The 21,008-nt window shown below is 40.6% G+C and overlaps 1 protein-coding gene across 1 annotated transcript in view; it reads right to left on the bottom strand.

Moving 5' to 3' along the window:
* Positions 1-21,008, bottom strand: part of ARID1B (AT rich interactive domain 1B (SWI1-like)) — a 43,928-nt gene that overhangs the window by 8,930 nt on the left and 13,990 nt on the right. The window contains exons 4-9 of the mRNA XM_010087696.1: positions 20,271-20,480; positions 16,634-16,838; positions 7,289-7,427; positions 5,641-5,813; positions 3,831-3,981; positions 1,084-1,180 (exon numbers count right to left, since the gene is read on the bottom strand). Coding sequence (XP_010085998.1) covers positions 1,084-1,180; positions 3,831-3,981; positions 5,641-5,813; positions 7,289-7,427; positions 16,634-16,838; positions 20,271-20,480 — 975 coding nt within the window. The remainder of the gene's footprint in view (positions 1-1,083; positions 1,181-3,830; positions 3,982-5,640; positions 5,814-7,288; positions 7,428-16,633; positions 16,839-20,270; positions 20,481-21,008) is intronic.

Below are 21,008 nucleotides of genomic sequence, written 5' to 3'. Positions count from 1 at the left end.
ATCACCTAGACTGCTAGCATATGCTCATCATAAAGAACAAAAAACCAGGTTTTTTGATTATGCTATTTTAGAGAGGTTATGAACAAAACAGATAAGCAAGAAATTCTGAAATTGAAATTTATATACCTTTTCAGTATAGTGCAACCTAAGATCTCTTATTTTAGCCCCGCCCGCCCCCCCTCAGTCCCCTCAAATTTCCTAGTAAAATTCTATCCCAAACTGAAAAAGACTATCTGAAATTGGCTGAAAAATAGCTTACATTTTAATTTTTATATTATAAGGACACGCTTTCTATTTTGGAAGCTAACTTCAACTTTAATTATTGTATGACTAAGAATGAATTAATAACATGCAGGATGAAACTCTCATCCTGTTGAAGGCAGTGGAGTTTTGCTATTGACTTATAAGATGGGATTTTGCCCACAAGATATTAATGATACACTTAACAAAAAGATCTTATTAATTAATATAATTTGTATTTTCAAAGTTATTACACAGTTAGGGAGACTGGAATGTACAAATTTTTGAACTCTTTTTAACACTAATAATCTTCTCTCTCATGTACTTTTACCATATTATTACTAGAGATAACATATGCCATCTGATCTATATTAAAGACAGGTATCCCATATGACCCACCACAGCATTCTAAATAACTGAGTGTGCTGCATGCTTCACTTTGTTCCAGTTTTCTGTTGGGTTCACTTGGCTACATGACATGAAATTAAGGCCCTTCAACCTGCCAGACAAGCAGCTTTCCTGTTTGTTTCTGGAATTGAGGCAGCATCACTTTACTAGCCTACGAATTATACTTTCCCAGTCTGCTGGTTATTAACTTGGGACAATCACTTGATACACATCCAAAACCACAGAACATCTGTTAAAATTTACACTCTTCCTGTGTAATGAATACATTTTCCTATAGCTGCACATACACTGCTTATCCATATGGGCTGTGAACCACAGTGCTCCACTGTGCCAAAAGACTTATATTGTATAAACAATTTTTTGAATGTATACAGAATTTTGGGGTGACATTTATTAAACAAATGTTATGAATATAGTTATTTTCCCCTCTCCTACCTGCTGCTGTGGATACATCCCAGGCTGATGTCCTCCATATGGTGGCTGTCCTGAGGGAGGTCCTTGTCCTGGATACTGCTGCCCATATGGTTCATGCCTAAAATGAAGCATTCAAATCAACACTTAAGAGTTGCTGGAATTTCCAAGCCACCAGAAAAGCAAAATACTCTGATGATCTTGCACCTTGCAGACATCTGCCATTTGGAAACAAGGTGAAACAAGGTGAAGGTACAGTGTGGTATGGTCCTGAGACTGATGTAGTAAGCTCTGCTGGAGCTGGTAGTGGAAGGAAGGAGATAAAGCAGTAAGAAGAGAGGAGGAGCTGTGAAGATGCAACAGAGAGATTCAGAGGTAGCAGTCAGGAATGGGAACAGGGTAAGGTCAGCAAAGAGGTAACAGAGGCAGCTGCAGGTGCTGGGAACCCATCTTAGGTGGAGAAGTATCTGATCTACAGTTCAAGCATTGCAAGTCAAAATTTTAGTGTTTTAAGAAGTCAGCCTCCAAGCAATCTACTTTCCGAATATAATCAATACTTAACTGCCAATTCAAAGTTAAATTGTGATTTTAGTCTGATGATAGTGACAGAAAGTGAGTACAAATTTCATTACAATATGTAACATTTAAATACATCATTACTGAGTAAGAACAGTACTCATAATTTTGCTAATGTTCACATAATTGTCAATTAAAGCTACATAAGGAAGCATACACACAAGAGGCAGAGTTGTGTTGCACCTGGAAACTTACCTGTGGCCTTTAAGACCTCTGAGGAGCACTACAGTGCAACTGCAATATTTTTAGCACATCTGAATTAAATTTAGGTTGCTGAAAAGTGCTTGGAAAGTATTAAGACTGATAAATAACGGCGTATTACAGACCAATATGTCAATAATTCCACTCTGTACACTACCAGTGAGAACACATCTACAATTCGGGTATAATTATGGAAGTAATACATCAGGGAGAGTCAGAGAAACAGAGTATTGGGGACTCTGACATGTTAAAAGAACTAATGGGACCTAATTTTTCCAAAAGCACAGAAAAGTCACATTTTTGGAGAGTTGACCAGAGTGAACGCAACAGCTGTTCAGTATCCCCTAAAATGATGACGTGAATGGAGAGAAATTACCTAATGACAGAAGAACAATATAACTGATGGGAATTGTCTACAATTGTCCAAGATGGTACATGCAATAAGATAAATCTGAGCAAAGGTGCATATATGTTATACATAAGGGAACACTTCCTAAATGTTCAATTTGTTAGCCACAGGATAACCACAAACCAGGTGAAGTTGTGGAAGCTTCAGAACTGGTGTCATTTAATGCTGCTCTGGAGAACTTGGGCCTATAAAATATGTTCTCGTTTGTTGTTGGCAGGGAGATATACAAGGTAGGATGTACACTCCTTTTCTAACATCTCTGATTCTATGGCCACAAAGTCAATCAATTCTCCCAAGCCCCTGGCCCCCCCAAGAAACTGAACCAATGGTAAAAGCCTACATAAGAACAGATATAACAGAAGTAACACGCCAAGAGGCCACATAGTCTGTCTAGGTGCTCTCACAGAGGCTGCTAGCACTCATTAGCTGGTTGGTTATTGCAGATGTTACAAACCAAGAAATCAAGTGTTCACCTTTGCTGGCCAGGGTAACGATTAGGAGAGTACATGCTTGGGTCACTGTTTGAAGGCACCATGTTGCTTTGACCAGGTGGTCCCATACTGCCTTCAGGACCCAGCCCATGATCCGACCTAAAAAATGACAAAGGAAACCTCATTCTGTAAAAAGCACTTATTCTCCAAATTGCCAACAAAATAAAACAAAACACACCCCCTAAAGAAAACATTCTCGTATCACCTTCCACTGGAACCCTTACTCTCACTGACTCCCCACCAATGTGACCTGTTGAACAATGGCATTACACTTGCGTTACTGTACACATCTACTACTTCAAACTACTGACTGAAAACTACTGCACTGTTACACTTAAAAAGACCCACACTGTACCACTTTGGCTACTGTTAGGAAACAAAAAGTGAAGCTAAGGTACACAGCCTAACAAAAGTAAAAGCAGAAATACAGCCAGAACTGCAAAACCTACCAGAATACTTAATATAATCCTAACATTTCCAAACCATTCTGCTTGCTATACCAGTGCTTGGATATCAGTGATTTTACTGATTTTTTTTTTCCCCAAAGCCTTTCCTGGGATAAACAAAAGACGACCAAATTTATGTTGTGTACTCCACTGAAAGACGCTATGAGGGTCTTGATGGACACACTGCAAGACTGGTGCCCCTACATCTCAGACAACAGACTCCAGACTCTCCAAAGGCAATTCACTAACAGACCGCAGACCAGACATATTTAGGCTGTGCACTTTGTTTTTCATAAAAAGCCCACCAACAACTGTTTAGGTGAAAACATGTCCAGAAGACTAACTCAAGTGCAACTTTATACCACCACAGCCCAGCCCAGCTGCCAGCTGAAGGCAGCTGTCAAACACACCCATGTGCTGATCTGCTGCATCTTGAGTGACTTCTAAGGTGTGACAATTCCTCCTTATTCATTTCTGAGAACAGCTAGACTCAGTCATGACCAGTGTTTTGACTCCCAGTGATTTAGTAAGATGCTGCAGGAAATAAAGGCTGCTATGTTCTCTGTAAGGTGCAATGGGAAAATGAGAGGGGGAGAGAGAGGATCATTTTCACTAACGAGCTTTGGCTTTTCCTGAAGATTGACTCACCTCCTGTCATAGCCACTTCCATACGAGAACTGCTGTCGCTGGCTCATGCTCATATTGGACATTGCTCCAGATGGACTCTGGTTATACATATCTTGTATTCCACTGTTAGGCATTTGTCCAGGGGTCATGAAAGGCTCATTGCTTCCAGGCACTGCAACAGTAAGGGAAACGAAATATATTATTCTGGGTGTTTGAAGGTATCTTTTTGTTAAATGATGTATTTTAAAATAATGTTCAGATCCCTAACACTGCCAAGGAGAATTAGCTGGTGTCTGACAAGCTCTCCAGGGTCTGATGAAAACACATGAAGCAGCACCACTACCAAGATGACGGTTATAATATTAAGGAGCTGCAAGCAAGGAAACTAATCTCATCCTATGGAACTGAGCTTCTCAGGCACCAGGCAGCTTCTTCCCTGTGATCTTCATAGCTGAAGATGAACCCGATCTTGTTCTTTTCACCCCAAACAATGCCAAATATGAATGCAAACATAAACCTTACAAAACAGATGAAAGCAAATCTCCTAGTTTGGACTAAAAAGCTGTCAGAATCAGACTCTTCTTTTTCCCATAAAGCTCTCCTACACACATGTATACCATGATTTAGTTATGGAAAGGATACTGTATGCTACTGTAGCTTCTCAAGCAGGATGTGCATATTCTACAGGTCCAAGAAAAAGCACACTGACCACTAATATTGGATGTAAGTGCCCAAGCAAACAGAGGAAGAGACTCCATCCTTTAGTCCCTCATAGTAGATGCTGAACAGAGACATTTCTGTTTTGACAGGATAAATGTGAAATGTACGACAAAGTGCAATAAACCCACTTAATCTCACATGGATGTAAGACCTAAAGTGAATCTAAGGCAGAGAGGGTTCTCCCTTCCTCCAACAGTGCTATGCTAGTGTCTACAGTCTAGGCAAAAGGATTAAAGGGAAGGTTTAAAAAAAATCACACCAGAACTATCTCTTTTAAAGCATCTCCCCACTTCATCATGTGCATTCTTCCCCCGATTTCTGGATCTCTTCTTCCCATTCCTTCCTTTTGCTCCCTTTCAGTTTCCACTTTCTTAATTTCACCTCCTCCATCTGCTCTTCTCTTTGCAGCCATTGTGAGCCCTGCTTGTCTTCTTTCCTCCCACTTTTCTATACACAAGCCATGCAGGATTGATTAATTTTAAGCACATTTTACGATATCCACAAAACCATCTGTAGGTTAAGTGCCCAAAAGCACAAGAGTCAGCTTTGACGTTAATTTTAATTTTTGCTTTCTAAAAATAAACAAGTTTTGACTGTGTTTATCACCTTTTGCAAGGGGCTGTCCAAGTAAGAAAAAAATTAGCTTTCCTATTCTGAAAAATATGTAAACTGAGACAGAGAGTATTAGGAGATTTGCTCAGTTCCGCACAGTGAATTCCCAGTTCAGCCCTACTACAACCAGGCATGTTGCTTCAGCACTTCACATCTAACACCTAAGTCCAGTATTTGATTTTCAGAGTAGCTACCACCTTCAAGAAACACAGCGTTGCACAAAATGTAACCTTATGAATCTATGCCACTTCCTGAAAGGTATTCCTGCAAGCATTTTTAGGATTCTGTAAAGTCTAAAATAAACAGTGCGGCTTTGAAAAAGAAAAATATAACCAGACCAGAATGAAACACAATTGCGCTGCACTTCTTTTTTTTTGCTACAAGGATACCATTTTACCAGTGGCAAAATTAGCAAAGTAAAAACGCTCATTCTGACGACTAGAACACCTTGATTGCATAGAAGTAAGGAAGAATGCTTAAACTCCCACAAAGAAAATACCTTTTCTCATTCCGCCGAAAGGATCTTTATTCGGCTCGTATGGCATCCTTCCCATCATGTCTGGCATGTTTATTCCCTGCTGGTATGGTGCATTTGGCGTCATGGAGTTTCGCTTCGGGAATGCTGAATCACTTACATCAGAAAAGGGATCATGCACACTAACTGCGCTGTTTCTAGCAGATGAGGAAAAGGAGGCATTAACATCATCATGTATTCATAAGAGTGGTGAAGACAGACTGGACTACAATACACATAGCCCACGATGCGGTGACAGTGCAGGATACATCTGAGGACGAGGAAGAAACTTTCACAATGGACAGTCATTTAAAAAAATCGACCAATTTTCTTCCCTAAGCTTATCTGGCTACTTACCTTAAAGATCAGGTTTTTTAATCTAATTCAGCTGTGCGTGTTCCTGTTACTCATATATATAAAAGTCTAAACCTTTCTGAAATTTCACTAATCTCTTTGCCTCACTACCCCAAGGCAGTGAGCTCCACAGGTTTATTATATGCTGTGGCAAAACAGTATTACTTTTTATCAGTTTCATATTTATTACCTTTCAAATTTACCAAGCACCCCATTGCTCTCCTACTAGAGGAAAGACTAAACAGCAACACTTGATTTACCTCCCAAATACCCTTTACTGTGATGGAGAGGCACTAACCTTTATGGTTGCAGTCAGGTTTACTCTAAAGCCTTTAAAAATTTGGCTTGAAAAATGGAGTTTCCCTGATATCTTAATGGAAAAGAACATTTTTTACATAGTGGAAGAAAACTCAATTTGAACTACAGATTATTAAAAAAGGTTCTTGTTATCCTTTCTGCACTATTACAGATGAAGAAAAAAAAGAACCTCAGTATGTTGAGTTTGGAGTGACTCTGTACATAGCTCAGAACTTTTTTTTTCAATAAAAATTCTTTTTGCTGGACTTCAGTGGGCTAAGGATCCTTAATGAATGGTGAGAAGGCTTCACTTCAGATTAAGCTGGTCTGTGAGATTTACAGGACACAGAACTGAAATGAATCTCTTGGTCTATCCAGTTGAATCCTCTGCTATGTCACTTAACCACTGTTATTATACACGCTTTTCATAAACTGAATTTAAGTAACATCTTAAAACCACATAGATTTTTACTCCATTGTATTTATTAGAAGAGCACTCTAGATCCACACTTTTCTATTACTTAGAAACAACCTAAGCAAAGCTGAACAAGCTCTTTTATCCCCATGTTCCCTCATCATCCCACCAATATTTCTCTAGAACCCATTCCAGTTTGAATTCCTCCTTCCTGAGCATCAATGTCTGGACCTTTATGCCAGAGGAGGACAGGGTAAGCAAGGAAAGGAAGGCTGTGGTTCTAAGTTGGTGCTGCCGAGTTCCATCTTCCTCCCCACCCTTCACTTATTCATATGCTTCCCTTTGCACTGGTGCTTGTCTGATCCTTCCCTGGTGTTCAGAAAGTGAATGCAGCTCCTACTTCTTCTCTCCTCTCAAACAAGAAATTATTTTCTGCCACTTTTAAGGCTCTGACTGGTTCACCACAGAATCAGATTGAGTGCCTGAGCAGTTGGGAAAGAGAATGACTGACTTAAACTGTTGTAGAACTACAGCCCAACAAAAAATGAAGCAAAGCCCTTTTCATACCTGCCACCCTGCATAGGTGTCATCTGTCCATGAGGTGTTGATGCTGGTGTTGGGGGCTTCAAATCGCCTGGCACTTCTGTCATGGAATTACTACCAGTGGACTGTGGAGTCTGCGGGCCTTGCAAGGAACCAGAATTAGCTGGGAAATTAAAGAAAAGGGAAATATTAAAAGGTAGCAGCCAAATTCCTGTGGAAATATGAATTATCAAGGAGAGAAATTGGTTCTTTCCCCCATAAGCCTGTTTATACCATGCATTTCAGTACTTTATAACTTCCCAAAAATCCTGAGATCAGGATATGCTGTGCAGTAATAGCTGTCATCTTTCCTAGAACCATGAATTTAATCTGCTGCCTGAAACAACAGGAATAGAAATCATCTAGAAGAAGGATCATTTAAATCAGAGGTCAGAGATACAAAGTTAACTGTCTATAGTTTACAACAGAGCAAATGAAGGTTGTTTTTTTGGCACAGCTTCTTTATATAATCACTACCGCAACACATACGTTTATCAGGCACATTTCATCCAGAAGCTTTTCCTCACAAATTTAAGCTGCTATATTAATATAAATTCATAATTTCATTTATCACTAAAAGGCAGACATTTCCATGTCTCAGCTTAACCCAGGACACAACCCTATGCATCTTTGACACAGCATGGCAAAAGATTGTATTTAAGAAATCCAAAAGACAATCCGGCATAAGAAGAAAGTGATCACTGAAAGCAGACTTTGAACAGGAGGCCATGGCTAAAACACCTAATAAAATTGCAAAAATAGCAATGAATGTCTTAACAAAATGTAGTTAGGGTCATCGTAGAGCACACGTACAAGACCAGGTCAATTCTGCAAAGCATCTATTTCATCTGCAAAAACTTCTGTGTTGAGATCTCAGGAAGCAACAGAGTACCTGCACTACTGTGTTCCTTAGCCGTGGTAAATAGCTATATTCTTGATATGACAGGGAATGCAGAAAAACACGTAATGTTCTATTCCGATGAGACTGAGCAGTAATAAAGGCATTGAATGAATACATCATACATTGGATCTGATTTTGCAGGAATTCTACCCAAGGACAACTTGTAGGATTCAAATCCTTAGATACAATTGGGAAAAAAAAACCACCAGCAGGAAAAATTAACAAATCTAACTCAGAAAGATGTGGCTGTGGCTTGAGAGGTCCTTCTTTTTTATGAACTATCATGTAAGCTTTTTTATAGTGCCTGAATACATTCAACAACCAACTAATGAAACTTTATAAATTACTGTTAGAGGAAAAACTGGAACAAGCAGTATGGGCTTTTCTTCCATAAGTGAAAGAGCGAATAGTTTATAATTGACTCAGAATCCTAGAACACTCATCATCTTGACAGGCAGAGCTTGTTTTTAACTGAAGAACACCTTTATTATATGTGTTTCATTTATATCTGTAACACATGTTCCCCTATCTGGAAATCAGTCTCAGCAGCAAGTGCATATGTAAAATCCACACTGCATACATCACATTGTTCTTGCCCTCAGCTTTCTGAGGCATGTTTGGATTATGCTCACATAGTAACGAGGTTCCAAAAAAGTTCAAGAAAAGCTCTCATCCCATTAATACAGTAACAACAACATTGGCAACAACCAATGCTACAGTTGACTGAAGGCTTCAGTGCTATAATAAAACAAATCCATATGATAAAAAAAAATAAAATCATCACGTTCATATAAAATAAGCCCTTTGTATATATGACCCCTGAGTAAGCCAGGATCATTCTCCTGCCCTTGAGCTTTAAACACAATTCCAGACTACTTCTACAAAGCTTGAAAGCATTTCTGAGTTAAGCAACACATTGTCTTGTTATATTAGAACCATGTAAGTAAACATCTTAGTGTACCCATATACTTACTGTAAAATATGATACTGCCTAACCCTGCATACTTCTCTTATGGTGGGCTATTCAGCAGCAATTAAGTTCTTCCCTATCCTACCTGAGCATGAACTTAATTCATATCTAAAGTAAGCCTGAAGAAAACAAGTAAAATATTTTTTTCAGTATTTACGGGCTGCATGAATATAGAATCTTTACTATGAGTAACAATGTGTTTTATATAATCTGCTTAGATAAGGAAGGGTTTAAAAGCAAAAAGAAGATAGCCAACTGAGAAGCTACAAGTCAAATTTCTGTCTGCTGGGCAGTGGTTATAGCGTTGGTTATTTTTGCCCCGCCTCTTTCTAAATAACTGGTTATGAATAGCTGAAAAAATGGAAGGCAAATGGTATAATGAGAAGTGCCAAGTTTCTGGCACTGCTTTGTTAATACACTTTGCTCTTGACCTCCCTTGGGTCAGGGACAATTCTACAGAACAGAGAATGCAAGTGTTTCAATCTCTGGATTAGGTCATCAGCTACCAAGAAGAGTCCAAGTGTAGATATGACCTACAAGTAACCGCAAGGACAATTATTTCTATGTCATACACTCACAGGCCACTGAATAGTTCATTTATATTTTAGGAATAGCATCAATGTAAATATAAATAGCACATTCCTTGAGAAAGAATAAGGTAACTACGTACTCTTAATGGTTACTGTTGGTAGAACAGGTACAATTTTTTAAGCAACTTAACCTTCTCTTGTAGGATGTGATTTTCAGTACCTTTGCCAAGCTTCAGCCAATCATCAGGAAGGCATCCTGATGGATATTCCCCTCAAGCTAATTCTGTTTTGGAAATTTTCTGCTGAAACTGGACAGCTTTTTCTAAGAATATGCCTTCAAAAATATATGGTCCTCTTCTGTTATCCCCAAAAGAGAAATACTTTTCTGTGAGTTTTCCAAGCCACGTATATATTTAGTCACCTTCTCCACACACAGCACCAGTGCTGCTTTCATTGCCTGAAGAAGAGACTTGGTGGTAACACTGGGGACGTGCCTGCGACAGGGAAAATACTCTTGCTGTTCCAAGTGCTTATTCTGATTTGGTCAAATAAATTTGTGAAAAATACCTGTTCATATGTAGAGATTATACATTCACTGCTTGGTTTTATGAAGATCCTGTTTGTACTTATTTCAGACGGGGGGTGAGCAGGACTCTCACTGTAATTCAGCTCCTGGGTTGATCTGGGCAGTCTTGAATGTGGAGATAAGCAGGAGAACCTCTAGCCAGGAAGCCACCCTGCACAAGCTCTCATGGTTACAACTGGAGATTGGCAAGCAAAGGCAGGGTAATAGGGTTTTTGACCATCAACAGAAAAGGAGAATAGAAGGAGACTGACAAGGGGACTGGAAGCCTGGAAAGGAGATACGGATGCTGCTGAGATCAAATTAGAATTTGAAAAGTCTCAAGGTGCATGGACATGGTACTACACAACAGGGAACACCAAGAAAGCCCAGAAAATACACCTAATGAGAGTTAAAGTATAGGGAAGGAATCATAAGTGGCTGGATAAAGAGGCAAAGAGTTCAATACTACGAAGAGTCCAATACTGGCCATATAAGTGAAATTATATTTTGCACAAGAGGTTCTTACAGGCATGTTTCTTTTCTCAGGGACTCTGTTTAGAGGTGCTGTTTTCCAGCTGTGCAGAACATGTAGGGCAACAGATGAGATCATATATAGGGCTATACATGGCAAAACTTAAGAAAATTGGCACCTAGAATTAGCATATACTAATGCCGTAGAATTTTGGTAGCCCAGTTCCTCTTCTGCAGAATGGGAATCATGCTACTTTCCCCCTCAGATGGGTATTGCAAAGGCTGATTAATCGTTTTTAAAGCCCTCAAATACAGTTGTAGTGAAGACAAAAAAACCCAACGAGTAGATTTGTAACTCTGTTTGAGTCTAGTTGAAAACTGTGCACAAGGGCTGTGTACTGAAAAGTGAGGATAACACAAAATACTGAATAGCTCCTCGTTCCCGGAGCACTGTTTATTTCATGCATTGAATGACACAGACATTTAATGGAAAAAATGTCTATGTGACTGCTTAATTAGGAGAGTATTGAACAGGGTATGCACAAGGAAACATAATTAAGGTTGGAAAGATTATATCTCACTTTTGGCATTTCCTAACTTTCCAGCACTTGACTTTGCATCAAAGCAATATACTTTAAACAGTTTTTTTGATATAGCATGTGCACACAGGTGCCTACATGCACACACGTTAAACGCAAGCTAGTTACGTTCTCTCACACACACACGTTTTGCACAAATTGCTATTAGGAATGTTTTCTAGTTAAAGAACATGAAATTTATTTTTTCATGGTTCACCTTAAATTTTACGTCTGCTAAGCTGCTCTCTGAAATTTTTACATCTATCCTTGCAGGGTTTTTATTACAGTAGATGTTTAATTTTGATTGGGGATGTCCTGAAATAGAAATCATGTCTTTTAAAGTGATTCATAAGCTTCACTATTAAAGAACTAAGAAAGAAGACAACAGTGTTCTTTTAGAACAGGTAATCTCCGCTTACATGACTCTGGAGCTGACTCAGGGATGTCCAGGAAAAAGCCTGTGTGTACACAGCTACCGAACTCTTCATCTCACATCCACATCTAAGCAACACTTGTCTTTCAAATATCATAACAGATTTGTAAGAATATGCTTTTAACAATAGCAAATTTATCAAAAATGAAATAAAAAGAACATCTTTGTCAGTGAGAACGTGAGGTCCTACAAACCCTTCCACAGTTCACTCAACAGCACATGTTATTCTGGGTGGCATGGAATTACAGCGCCGGCATGGCTTTTTCCTTGCAAAGCCTGCAAGGCAGTAAGTACTGCTTTCAGGAAAGACCCTTTATTTACCAGAAGAGAAATATGCAGTTGAAAAAAAAAAAAATCTTTCTGTTGCCAGCAGTTTTTTTTCCCTTTGGGGGAAAAAAAAAAAGAAAGAAAAGAAGAATGCAACCTCTTGAAACTCCATTAATATGAGGCCCGACATGCTCTCTAGGATATCCCTACCTTTTGCCAGAAGCTACAAATGTATACTCTAAAGTAAACAATGGAGAGGTTACTGAAGGTTAAGTACATTCACATACTTCAGAGTGAACAGCCAGCCGCCACGCTGGGAAGATAATTTACACACCACAAACCCAGTGCCCCAGTTAGGCTGGGTTGGGGGTGGCTGGCTGCAGCAGGGCTCCCCCGGGTGGGCGTGGGTGCAAGTGTGGGGGCACCTCTGTCCCCCCCCCGCCCCTCCTGACCCCTCACCCATCCCTCTTCTGTGGGGATTCCCTGGCTGGCCTGACACGCTCCATGACATCACCTGCCTGCTAATAATAGCACTTCAGTCAGCCTCTCACCAGCAGAGACGGATGGGTTCGGTTACAGACGCGCTCATTGAACGGCTGCGTCGTGTGCTGGTGTGTCGCGTCCCCCCCGCCATCCCCCTCCCCAAGTCTTGTTTCTCTGGTGCCAAGGAAACACAGGGAACACGCTCTTGGCGTGCTCTGCTCCCTCTTTCCAGCACAGGCGCACGATTTTCCAGGTTTGCTGTAATGAAATCTCCGCTGACATCAGGGCCAGCTGCTGAGTGTTACTCGGGAGCATCCTCAGCTGTACCACTGTGGCCATACTGTTCATTCAGCATGGGATAAACTGCTCAGTCTGTAATTTTGAGAGTCGTGCACACATACCTGCACTCTTCAGCTAAGAATTTACAGTGCCAGAGTGCAGCAATAGAAATAACTCCTCCATACTGTTGCTTTTTTGAAATTTGTAGTCTGGCACCCATTAGTGCTTAGCGCAATGGCCACCGGTATGAAACACACATGACAGGAAGAGCATTTTGTCTTTGCAACCACTTCTGGAAAGCATTGGAGTCCTAGAAGGATGCTTATGAAGACCTACAATGCCTCTCTAAGGGATTTTCTATGCAGTGAAAGAGCAGTCAACAGCTGACATGGACCTTGGCACGGACTCAACAATCAGGACATAAAGCCAACAGGGCTCCTTGAATAGCTAGCCTGTCATTAGGCATCTGCTGCTGGTCTTCACTGCTGACGGCATTATCTGACCCAGACAGATTCAAGATGTGATACAAAGGCATCAGCCTATTGCAAGCGTGTCTCCAACTTGCACAGCCTCAGAGCAGCGCAAGCCACACTAAAACACATTCAGGTCCCCACTCCTCCCTGCAAGTTTTAGGACAGAAGAGGCTCTGACAGTAGTATGAAGCCAGAACTTTTACTAAAATAGGCAGGTAATCCTACGCCTAACACCTTGGCTACTGCACAAACAAACCTCTGCTGAACAATGCCAATCAGCCTGTCACTTTGCTGCTCCACCATCCCTCTTTTTTTTTTCAACTTTATAATTGCTGACACTCTCCTGAATTGCACTGTACAGAGCAGTAAATTATTCACTCTTTTACATACCATTTACCTTATTAATGATGTTGTAAAAAACAGAAGTGATGGGAGAATCCCAAATACAGTCCTACAAGCAAATGGACTAACACATGGACACAGACCATCACCTTGCAGTCCCATAAATTTGACTTACACATCGCAACCTTTCCCTGACTGGGTTCTTCTACAGGAATCTCCTAGCTATGTTTGTTGCACTGTGTTTCCCAGTGTTCCCTCTATGATTGCATTCTAAAGGTCATCTGTGAGGCAGTCACATAATCACCCCTTGGATGCGGGACACCTGCAACAACTCATTTGCTCTAAACTGTGTCAACGTGCTCCCACCTTGTGTAACAACTACCTGGGAATTAGATCTACATAGGAACTGAATTCTCCTCTGTACCAAGAAGGCTGCCACTCCCTATATATTCTTATATATATTCCCTATATATTTTTATGAGCAAATGAAATATTTAGTTTTAGAAGTTTCATGAAGATGAGCACCCTTCCCTCTGAGACAAGGTCCTCTGCTTTTTTATCAGAATTAACTTCAGCCCTAATACTGTAACTAGTTCTCTGCAAGTGTATTTGGCTTTGAGGTGGCTCTGCCTACACTGAGATAACTGCACAATAGAGGCTAGTGGTTAAAACAAGGACCTTTGAAGGCTACGGTCTTGTATTGGGGTCCTGTTCCCTCTGAATGCCGAAGAGTAACAGATTATCTAAAGTACATCTACAACTCTACTTCTTTTGTGCAGTTAAAATGTTAATGTTGGTATATACTAAAGGAAAAGGAGCAACGAAAAAAGCTACTAAAGAGAACAGGCTTGCACTCTCTGCAGCATCTATACCTCAGCGGGATTTCATGTACTAAAGCTGAATCACACTGGGAAAGCCTTTCTCCGTACAGAAGTGCAGTCCATTCAGTGACACAAGCTCTTTTCTCGCCAACAAAACAAACCTTGAGATCTTTGCTTGCTTCCCCCTCTTCTACTCTCTATGTCCTGCTGTGTTTTTATTTTAGAAAAACAGTTTCGGTTCTCCTCATCGGCAGCTTGCTTGAATGCTATGATAAATTTAAACTTGGACTTTGCCATTTTCATCTGTAGTGTCATGATGCTAAAGGACCCTCTAAAAGCAGTACCTCTGACATTTCTATACTTTTGTTTCAGGTTTACGTATTCAAATAACAATTCTTCATCTCAAAATTCAGCCAATTTATGGTGATCATCCCCAAACCATCTACTGAGAGCAGTGTTGGAGGAAGAAGGGTAAGGGAGGAGGGAGGAAAGAAAAATACTCTTTTGTTTTTTGTACTGCTGTTTAGTTTTAGAAACAGATGAATTTCCTCTTCATCCTCCTTAACAAACCTAACAGTTTCAGCTCCCCTTACCAGCCTCTCAGGGGGTGACAGGCATGTCCAGCATCTTTTATTTTTGCAGTAGTGCACATTCAGGACGCTCTATGCTCATTTCAGACAGATAAAACATTTGGACTGTAGGCTTCACTTCTAGTACCAAGTATTTTTCCCCATCTTCTAAACTTGCCTTGCAAAGTAACCTAGTTATCTTCTCTATGAAATAATCAGTGTTGAGGTACCTGATAACCCTAGATGTTAACAAGGTGGAGGAAATATTTAAGGTATTACACAAAGAGACGTACCTAGGGAGATTTTAACTAAACACTCCCCTAAATCCTTACACTGCATTATCAGGCTGAAAAAGATGTAGGCCTTATCACCTTTATCGTTTTCTGTACTGACAAAGGGCTATCACAACAAATGATTTTGTAAAAGCTAGAACTGTATTATATGATTATAGAGGTCTTCGCAATTTTCTGGTATCCACAATAGGAATTCTTAAGCCCAAGCCATGTAGCCTGCAAACTGCCTGGAGAGCTTGCTGGGACCCTGATTCACAGCTTCCCATTTTCAACCAGTGAACTTCACTAACAGAAATGAAGGTATTTAATACCTTCCTAATGCTGCCTTCTAACGCAGGAAACTGCTGTAAACATTCCAGAAATTATATTCTCTGTGCAAAAAAGAAGGTGGTCTGCCTAACAGGAATTGTGAAGGTAGGTATTAACAAAATTATTCTATTGGTCAGAAAAGCCTAATAACCAGCAAATCAACTGGTCTAGTAGTCTAGAAGTCAACATCATACACTAAAACTTACTATTCCTTTTCCTGTGTACTTAAAATGTTACAGCTGAAGAATTTTCCTGTCTTGACTATCCAATCTTGAGAGTCTTAAGCCAAATTAATTGAGAAAGAAAACAGTGTGGTTTCAAATGCCACACTGTACATGCAAAAAGAACAGCCAAAATGAAGCATTTCCACTTCCCTTTTTTTTCAGACGAGAAGATAAAGAGACTGATGCTAACAACTTCTCCAACATGCAGGATTAACAATAAAACACCAGAGAGTGTGCCTCCAGACTACGAGGTCTGGCACTGGGGATACACCATACTCTCTCTCAACTCTCTACCTGCCATGCATTCAACAAGAGCTGTGTCAGAGCAACCATCCAAGACCTCCTGATCTGCCACCCTGACTCCAGCTGAAGCTTTACTGACCAATAGCTGTGTTGAAAATGCAGCTTCAGAGTCACAGCAAGGGAACTGCAAGCACCAGAATCTGATCGTTAGACAAACAGGTGCTCCTTTTATTACTGGTTGCCTCGTGTCCTACAGCTCAAGCACATCCGTGCAGAATGCTGTTCTTTTCACCTTGCCAACGTAACTCTGAATGTTAAGGGTATGCTGGCGCACACGTCTTTGCATGTTACAAGTGAGCAATGACAAACTAGACACAACTGCGGATGGCCCTCCAGAGTTAAATCTGACTTGACTCAGGAGCTAGCTCCAAGTTTGAAAACAAGATGACAACAACTTATTTATCTTTGCTGCTTGTCCAGCATTAGCAAGACATGCTTCTAAATATATAAACTGCTACGCAGCAAGTATCTTTTGCATTAAAAAATGGTTGTGTAAGAGGCTGCAGATTTTTGACTTACCAGGAGATGGCGGCTGAATCTTAGGTTGTTTCTTAGTATCTCCAGTGCTGAAGACTTCTGCAGGGGGCTCCTCCCCTCGCTCGATCTTGCACTCGAAGGCAAACAGGTACTGAATGTATTGTTTTTTCAGGGAGCTGGCAGCGCTGCTTGAAGTGCCAACGTTCAAGGTGGTTGCCAGCTCACGCCACTTCTTGTTTTTATTAACCTGGCAAAATAAATGGCAGATCATTGGTCTGCAGCAAAGTGGTTTGTTTAAGTCAGGAGACAAAAAAAGGGGGGGGGGGAAGCACAAAAAAGAGCACTTAATGTCTTGGTTTACTTTTCCCTCTTTTAACTAATGCTCATTACTCCCACACGCAGTAATGCATAGGCAGTATCTACAGTTATAAAACCATTAAGGAACCTGCTGATAGCTACATAAAAAGCTTTGCTTGTGGAGAGTCTTCTGCACGGTGCATCTTTTAAATGCCTTGCACTCTTCCAGGGCCTATGCTCTTCTGCTAGCAATCCATCTCCGAGCAAACGCATGCTCATTCTCCCTCTCTCCGACACCCACCCACACCCACCCCATTCTAATTAAAAAGCAGCTTCTAAAAACTAATTTAGAAAGCAATAACAGCGTTATTCTGCAATTGAAGTGTTTTAGCATTGATATGAAAAATAAATTTTTCTCCAAAATAGCCACCAGCTGTCCAACAGTTCAGCCTATTCCTGGTGCAAATCCTTTCACTTTAGGGCATCTTGCAGGGACAGATCAATGATCCTTTGGCTAGATGAGAGGCAGAGTGAAGTGAGGCTCCTTAATTAATTAAGGCAGACCTCAAATGCACAGGGCTAGTCCAGCAATACTCTGTATTACAGTGCTGACTGCACAGCTCTGCTGCCACTCTTGTTTGCAGTGTATGGCTGAGAATATTGAAAGACTCTGTTCGTGAGTTCCTCAAACACAGCTGATCTGTGACAGCAGTGAAGTTCATTTGTCGTCCTGGATGATGTCATTGGCTCGCTCAGCTGTACCACTCATAGCAGCCCGTATCTTTGCTGTAATATCTGATGCCCCAGAGTTCATTCAACCCCTTGTGCAACTGGTAGGTGTGATCCAAGGAGGGGAGGCAGCACTGAAATAAAGAGGCTTTAAACGTCTGAGCATCTCAGCTTTTGTTGGGGAAGAATCCTGGTTCTTGCGCACCATGATGACTGCTACTTGCTCTGAGGCTTGAGATTTTAATGACTCCAACTTAACTTGTGTAGCTACAAAGGTTATCATTAGCCATACTGTTCCTAAGCCTGCGTGCCAGCAAAGGAAACATTTCTTACATGTCTCTCAGTGTTTAATTAAACACTGTAACTGCTGCCAGTCAGCAAAGACCCTTTGGGGATAGCATTAATAGCAAGCAGGTTGGCCTGGTTATGCAAAGTGTTTTTAGTTCTCTGGTACATCCTGCAAGAACCCAGGAGTTAAAGGAGATGAGATTTTCGTACACTGCCCCTGTTGAGGCTTGAAATCCAGTTACACAGCCCTTTGCAACTACTGACTTTCAGCTAAGTGGTGCAGAATGAACACGTTGCATGATGCAAACAGAAACACCCATGCCTAAATGGCCAGTATATCAGCATTTAAAAGAAGACCGCCAACAGCTGGTCTGGTCATGCTGGGACCCCATCAACTGCAACTACTTAGACAGAGAATAGGCACCACTGCTGCACAGCTCCATCCCTGTCACTCTCAGGGCAGAACCATGAGATGTGGCGTGCAGCAGTTGGAGCAACAGCTCTTTAGGAGAGCATCACACAGATGCGTTTAAACAAACCTCAGTAAGCAAAGCTCTGCACCTCTCAGTAGCCCCAAAGAGATAAACATGGTGATCATTCATGTGGGCACACCAGCAAACCCGGGAGACTTTATTTTCAGTGTCATTTTTTACCAGTACTGAAGCACACACATTTTAACTAAAGCTCTTTCAAAAATCAGTCTAAGTGAACAGTATCTGTTCTTTGGTGATGCATAATGTCTGTCACTGCAAACCAACACTGACTGTCCCAAAATAAAATAAATTTCCACAATAAGCAAACATGAATAGCTCTCTAGAATACCCCATCTGCCCCCCCAGCTCAATTTTTTCATGCTAAGAGTCATACTATGGGCACAATGTATGAGGCAGAGCAGCTGCATGATACGATTTACCTGTAATAAAGTTTCTGGGCTGTAAGTAATCAAATCTTTATGATGCTGGGGGGCATGAGCTGATCACTAAAAATGTCAGCATAACATCTCTTACCCATACACAGCATTTAACAGCTGGCAAGGTGAACTATATTAGATTTCTCTGCCTTGCTTTAATAACAAGAATAGCTAAAACCTCTGGACTTGAAGGGCCAATGACTTAATTCAGTACTCAAATCCTATGTTGTGAGGTGTACTAAAATAGCATTGAAAATGGTACTAATTGGTGCTGGACGTTTCTTTCTTGAAACAACACAGATTATTAAAATATGCTCTCTTTCTGAGGATCTAAGTTGTTTGCCGTATTTTTGAGTTCAGATTTTGTAATTAATGTAAAACTATATCTATGTACACATTAAATATCTATTCTACATTAAATATTGCATATACATATTTATCTACATAGCTAAATTTAAGACCTCACCTTGCAGAGCACTAAACATCCACAAATGTTCTTAAATCCACAGAAATTATGGGTCTCAGCACATGACAGTAGCTTCTAGCACCTAGCCAGAGTGATCCCCTATATGCAAGGGATACTTCGTAAAAGCATCAGGCAAGGACAGACAACTTTGTATACCAAATCTAAGGCTGCAAATACTGACCATTTTCTCATGCTTTCCCCTTTGATGGTGCTAGACAATGAAAAGTTTGGTTTTGCTCTGTGGTGGTCAGTCTTACAGACCATCCTTACAAAACATAATTTCCAAACATCCCTTTGCAAAACTTCCAGTTAACTGGTGGGAACACAAACCAAAGCTGCTCTCTCCCATCTGTGACTTTTTTATTCTCAGCTCTTCTGCTTTCATTTTCCTTCATCTCAAATAAGTAATTCACCTTTTCCTTCTAAATTAAGTTTGTAAAGCAACCCGAAATATCCTGTAAGCATTTTCCAAACACACGGAAAGCATGGTCCGTGTCTAAGAAATGAACATACTGTACAGAGACGCACAGAGATTAAAGGTTTGGGACAAAGGACTATGTTTCAACAATATATATCTGCCACTTCTCTGGAGAGATGAATTGATTTATTCTGGATGCAATATCCCTGTCTGGGAAGGATTTAAAAATCTCCTTTTCCTTTCAACTCTACCATCTGTTTCTTACTCATAACTTTAATCCAATGGCCTTCTCCTCTTTTCTTCTTTCAGCTGCATTAGTGGGTTCCCCTGAACAGGTAACAACTTCATCTGTCTATAGCAATGGTTAATTTTGATTCAAACTGTAGAGTTTTAGGGCAATTATGTAGCAGAAAATGAACTTCAGACAAATATTAAAGCATGAAACTCAATTTTTTTCAAAAATGTTGTCAGTGCTGAAAATGTAACAGTGTAACCAGCAGGAAAACTAAAAAAAAAAAAAAAAAAAAGCCACATTGCCTTTTCAAAAGGTTCACTTTTGAGCACTTCTCACCTGTGCTAAACCTCCAATCTCTTTGACGCAGACATAGAGTCTGAACAGGTCCAGGGGCTTCTTGCCCACAGCTGGCAGACTGGCCACGGGCGTGCCCCTCTCCTCCATGAACGTAAGGTACCGATCCACCCACATCTTGCGCTCTGGCTCGTTTCCTAGCTCATAGACTTTAGTGATCTTCTCTCCAGTTGTGGTAGAGGAACTTGACTTCTGAATCGCAAGAAGAAAAAAAGAGTTGGGGGAAGGGTGGGAAGGGGAGGGAAAAGAAAGTAAGAAACTCACAACATTGAAAAAGAGAAGATGTCCAACAAACTAAAGCTATCACACAACAGTCAGGAATGAAGGCTACTAGTTCAGGCACAAACAACACATTCTGTCCATGTATGGAAAATTCAGCTTTTTAAATAAAGGGCCCAAACTCCCCATTTTCATATTTCTTTCATGGATCTGAACTTTGGATCCCAGAAGGCAAGTTTCTGATGTTGCCTCATGCAATTTTAGGAAGAGGTAGTGCTCCTCATCCACTTGTCTCAAAGTGCTTTGTATGCAACAATTTGGGTGAAATTAAAGATCATCCCACTCAAGTTTACACAATCCTAAAACCAAACGAAATCTCTCCCTTTTGCCCCCAAAGAGGGGCTAGAAAACCTGACAGTGTTCCTCTGGAGCAGGAATTGTACTAAAGTAGCCTAAAGCGAGAATCATGGCAAGCTAGTACACCGAGGAGTAGTACCCTCT

Source organism: Pterocles gutturalis, unplaced genomic scaffold (genome assembly GCF_000699245.1).
Source record: "Pterocles gutturalis isolate BGI_N339 unplaced genomic scaffold, ASM69924v1 scaffold23946, whole genome shotgun sequence".
NCBI classification, from domain to species: domain Eukaryota; kingdom Metazoa; phylum Chordata; class Aves; order Pterocliformes; family Pteroclidae; genus Pterocles; species Pterocles gutturalis.
Note: the sequence above shows the minus strand (reverse complement) of the source record. Positions and strands in the feature narration are given on the sequence as shown.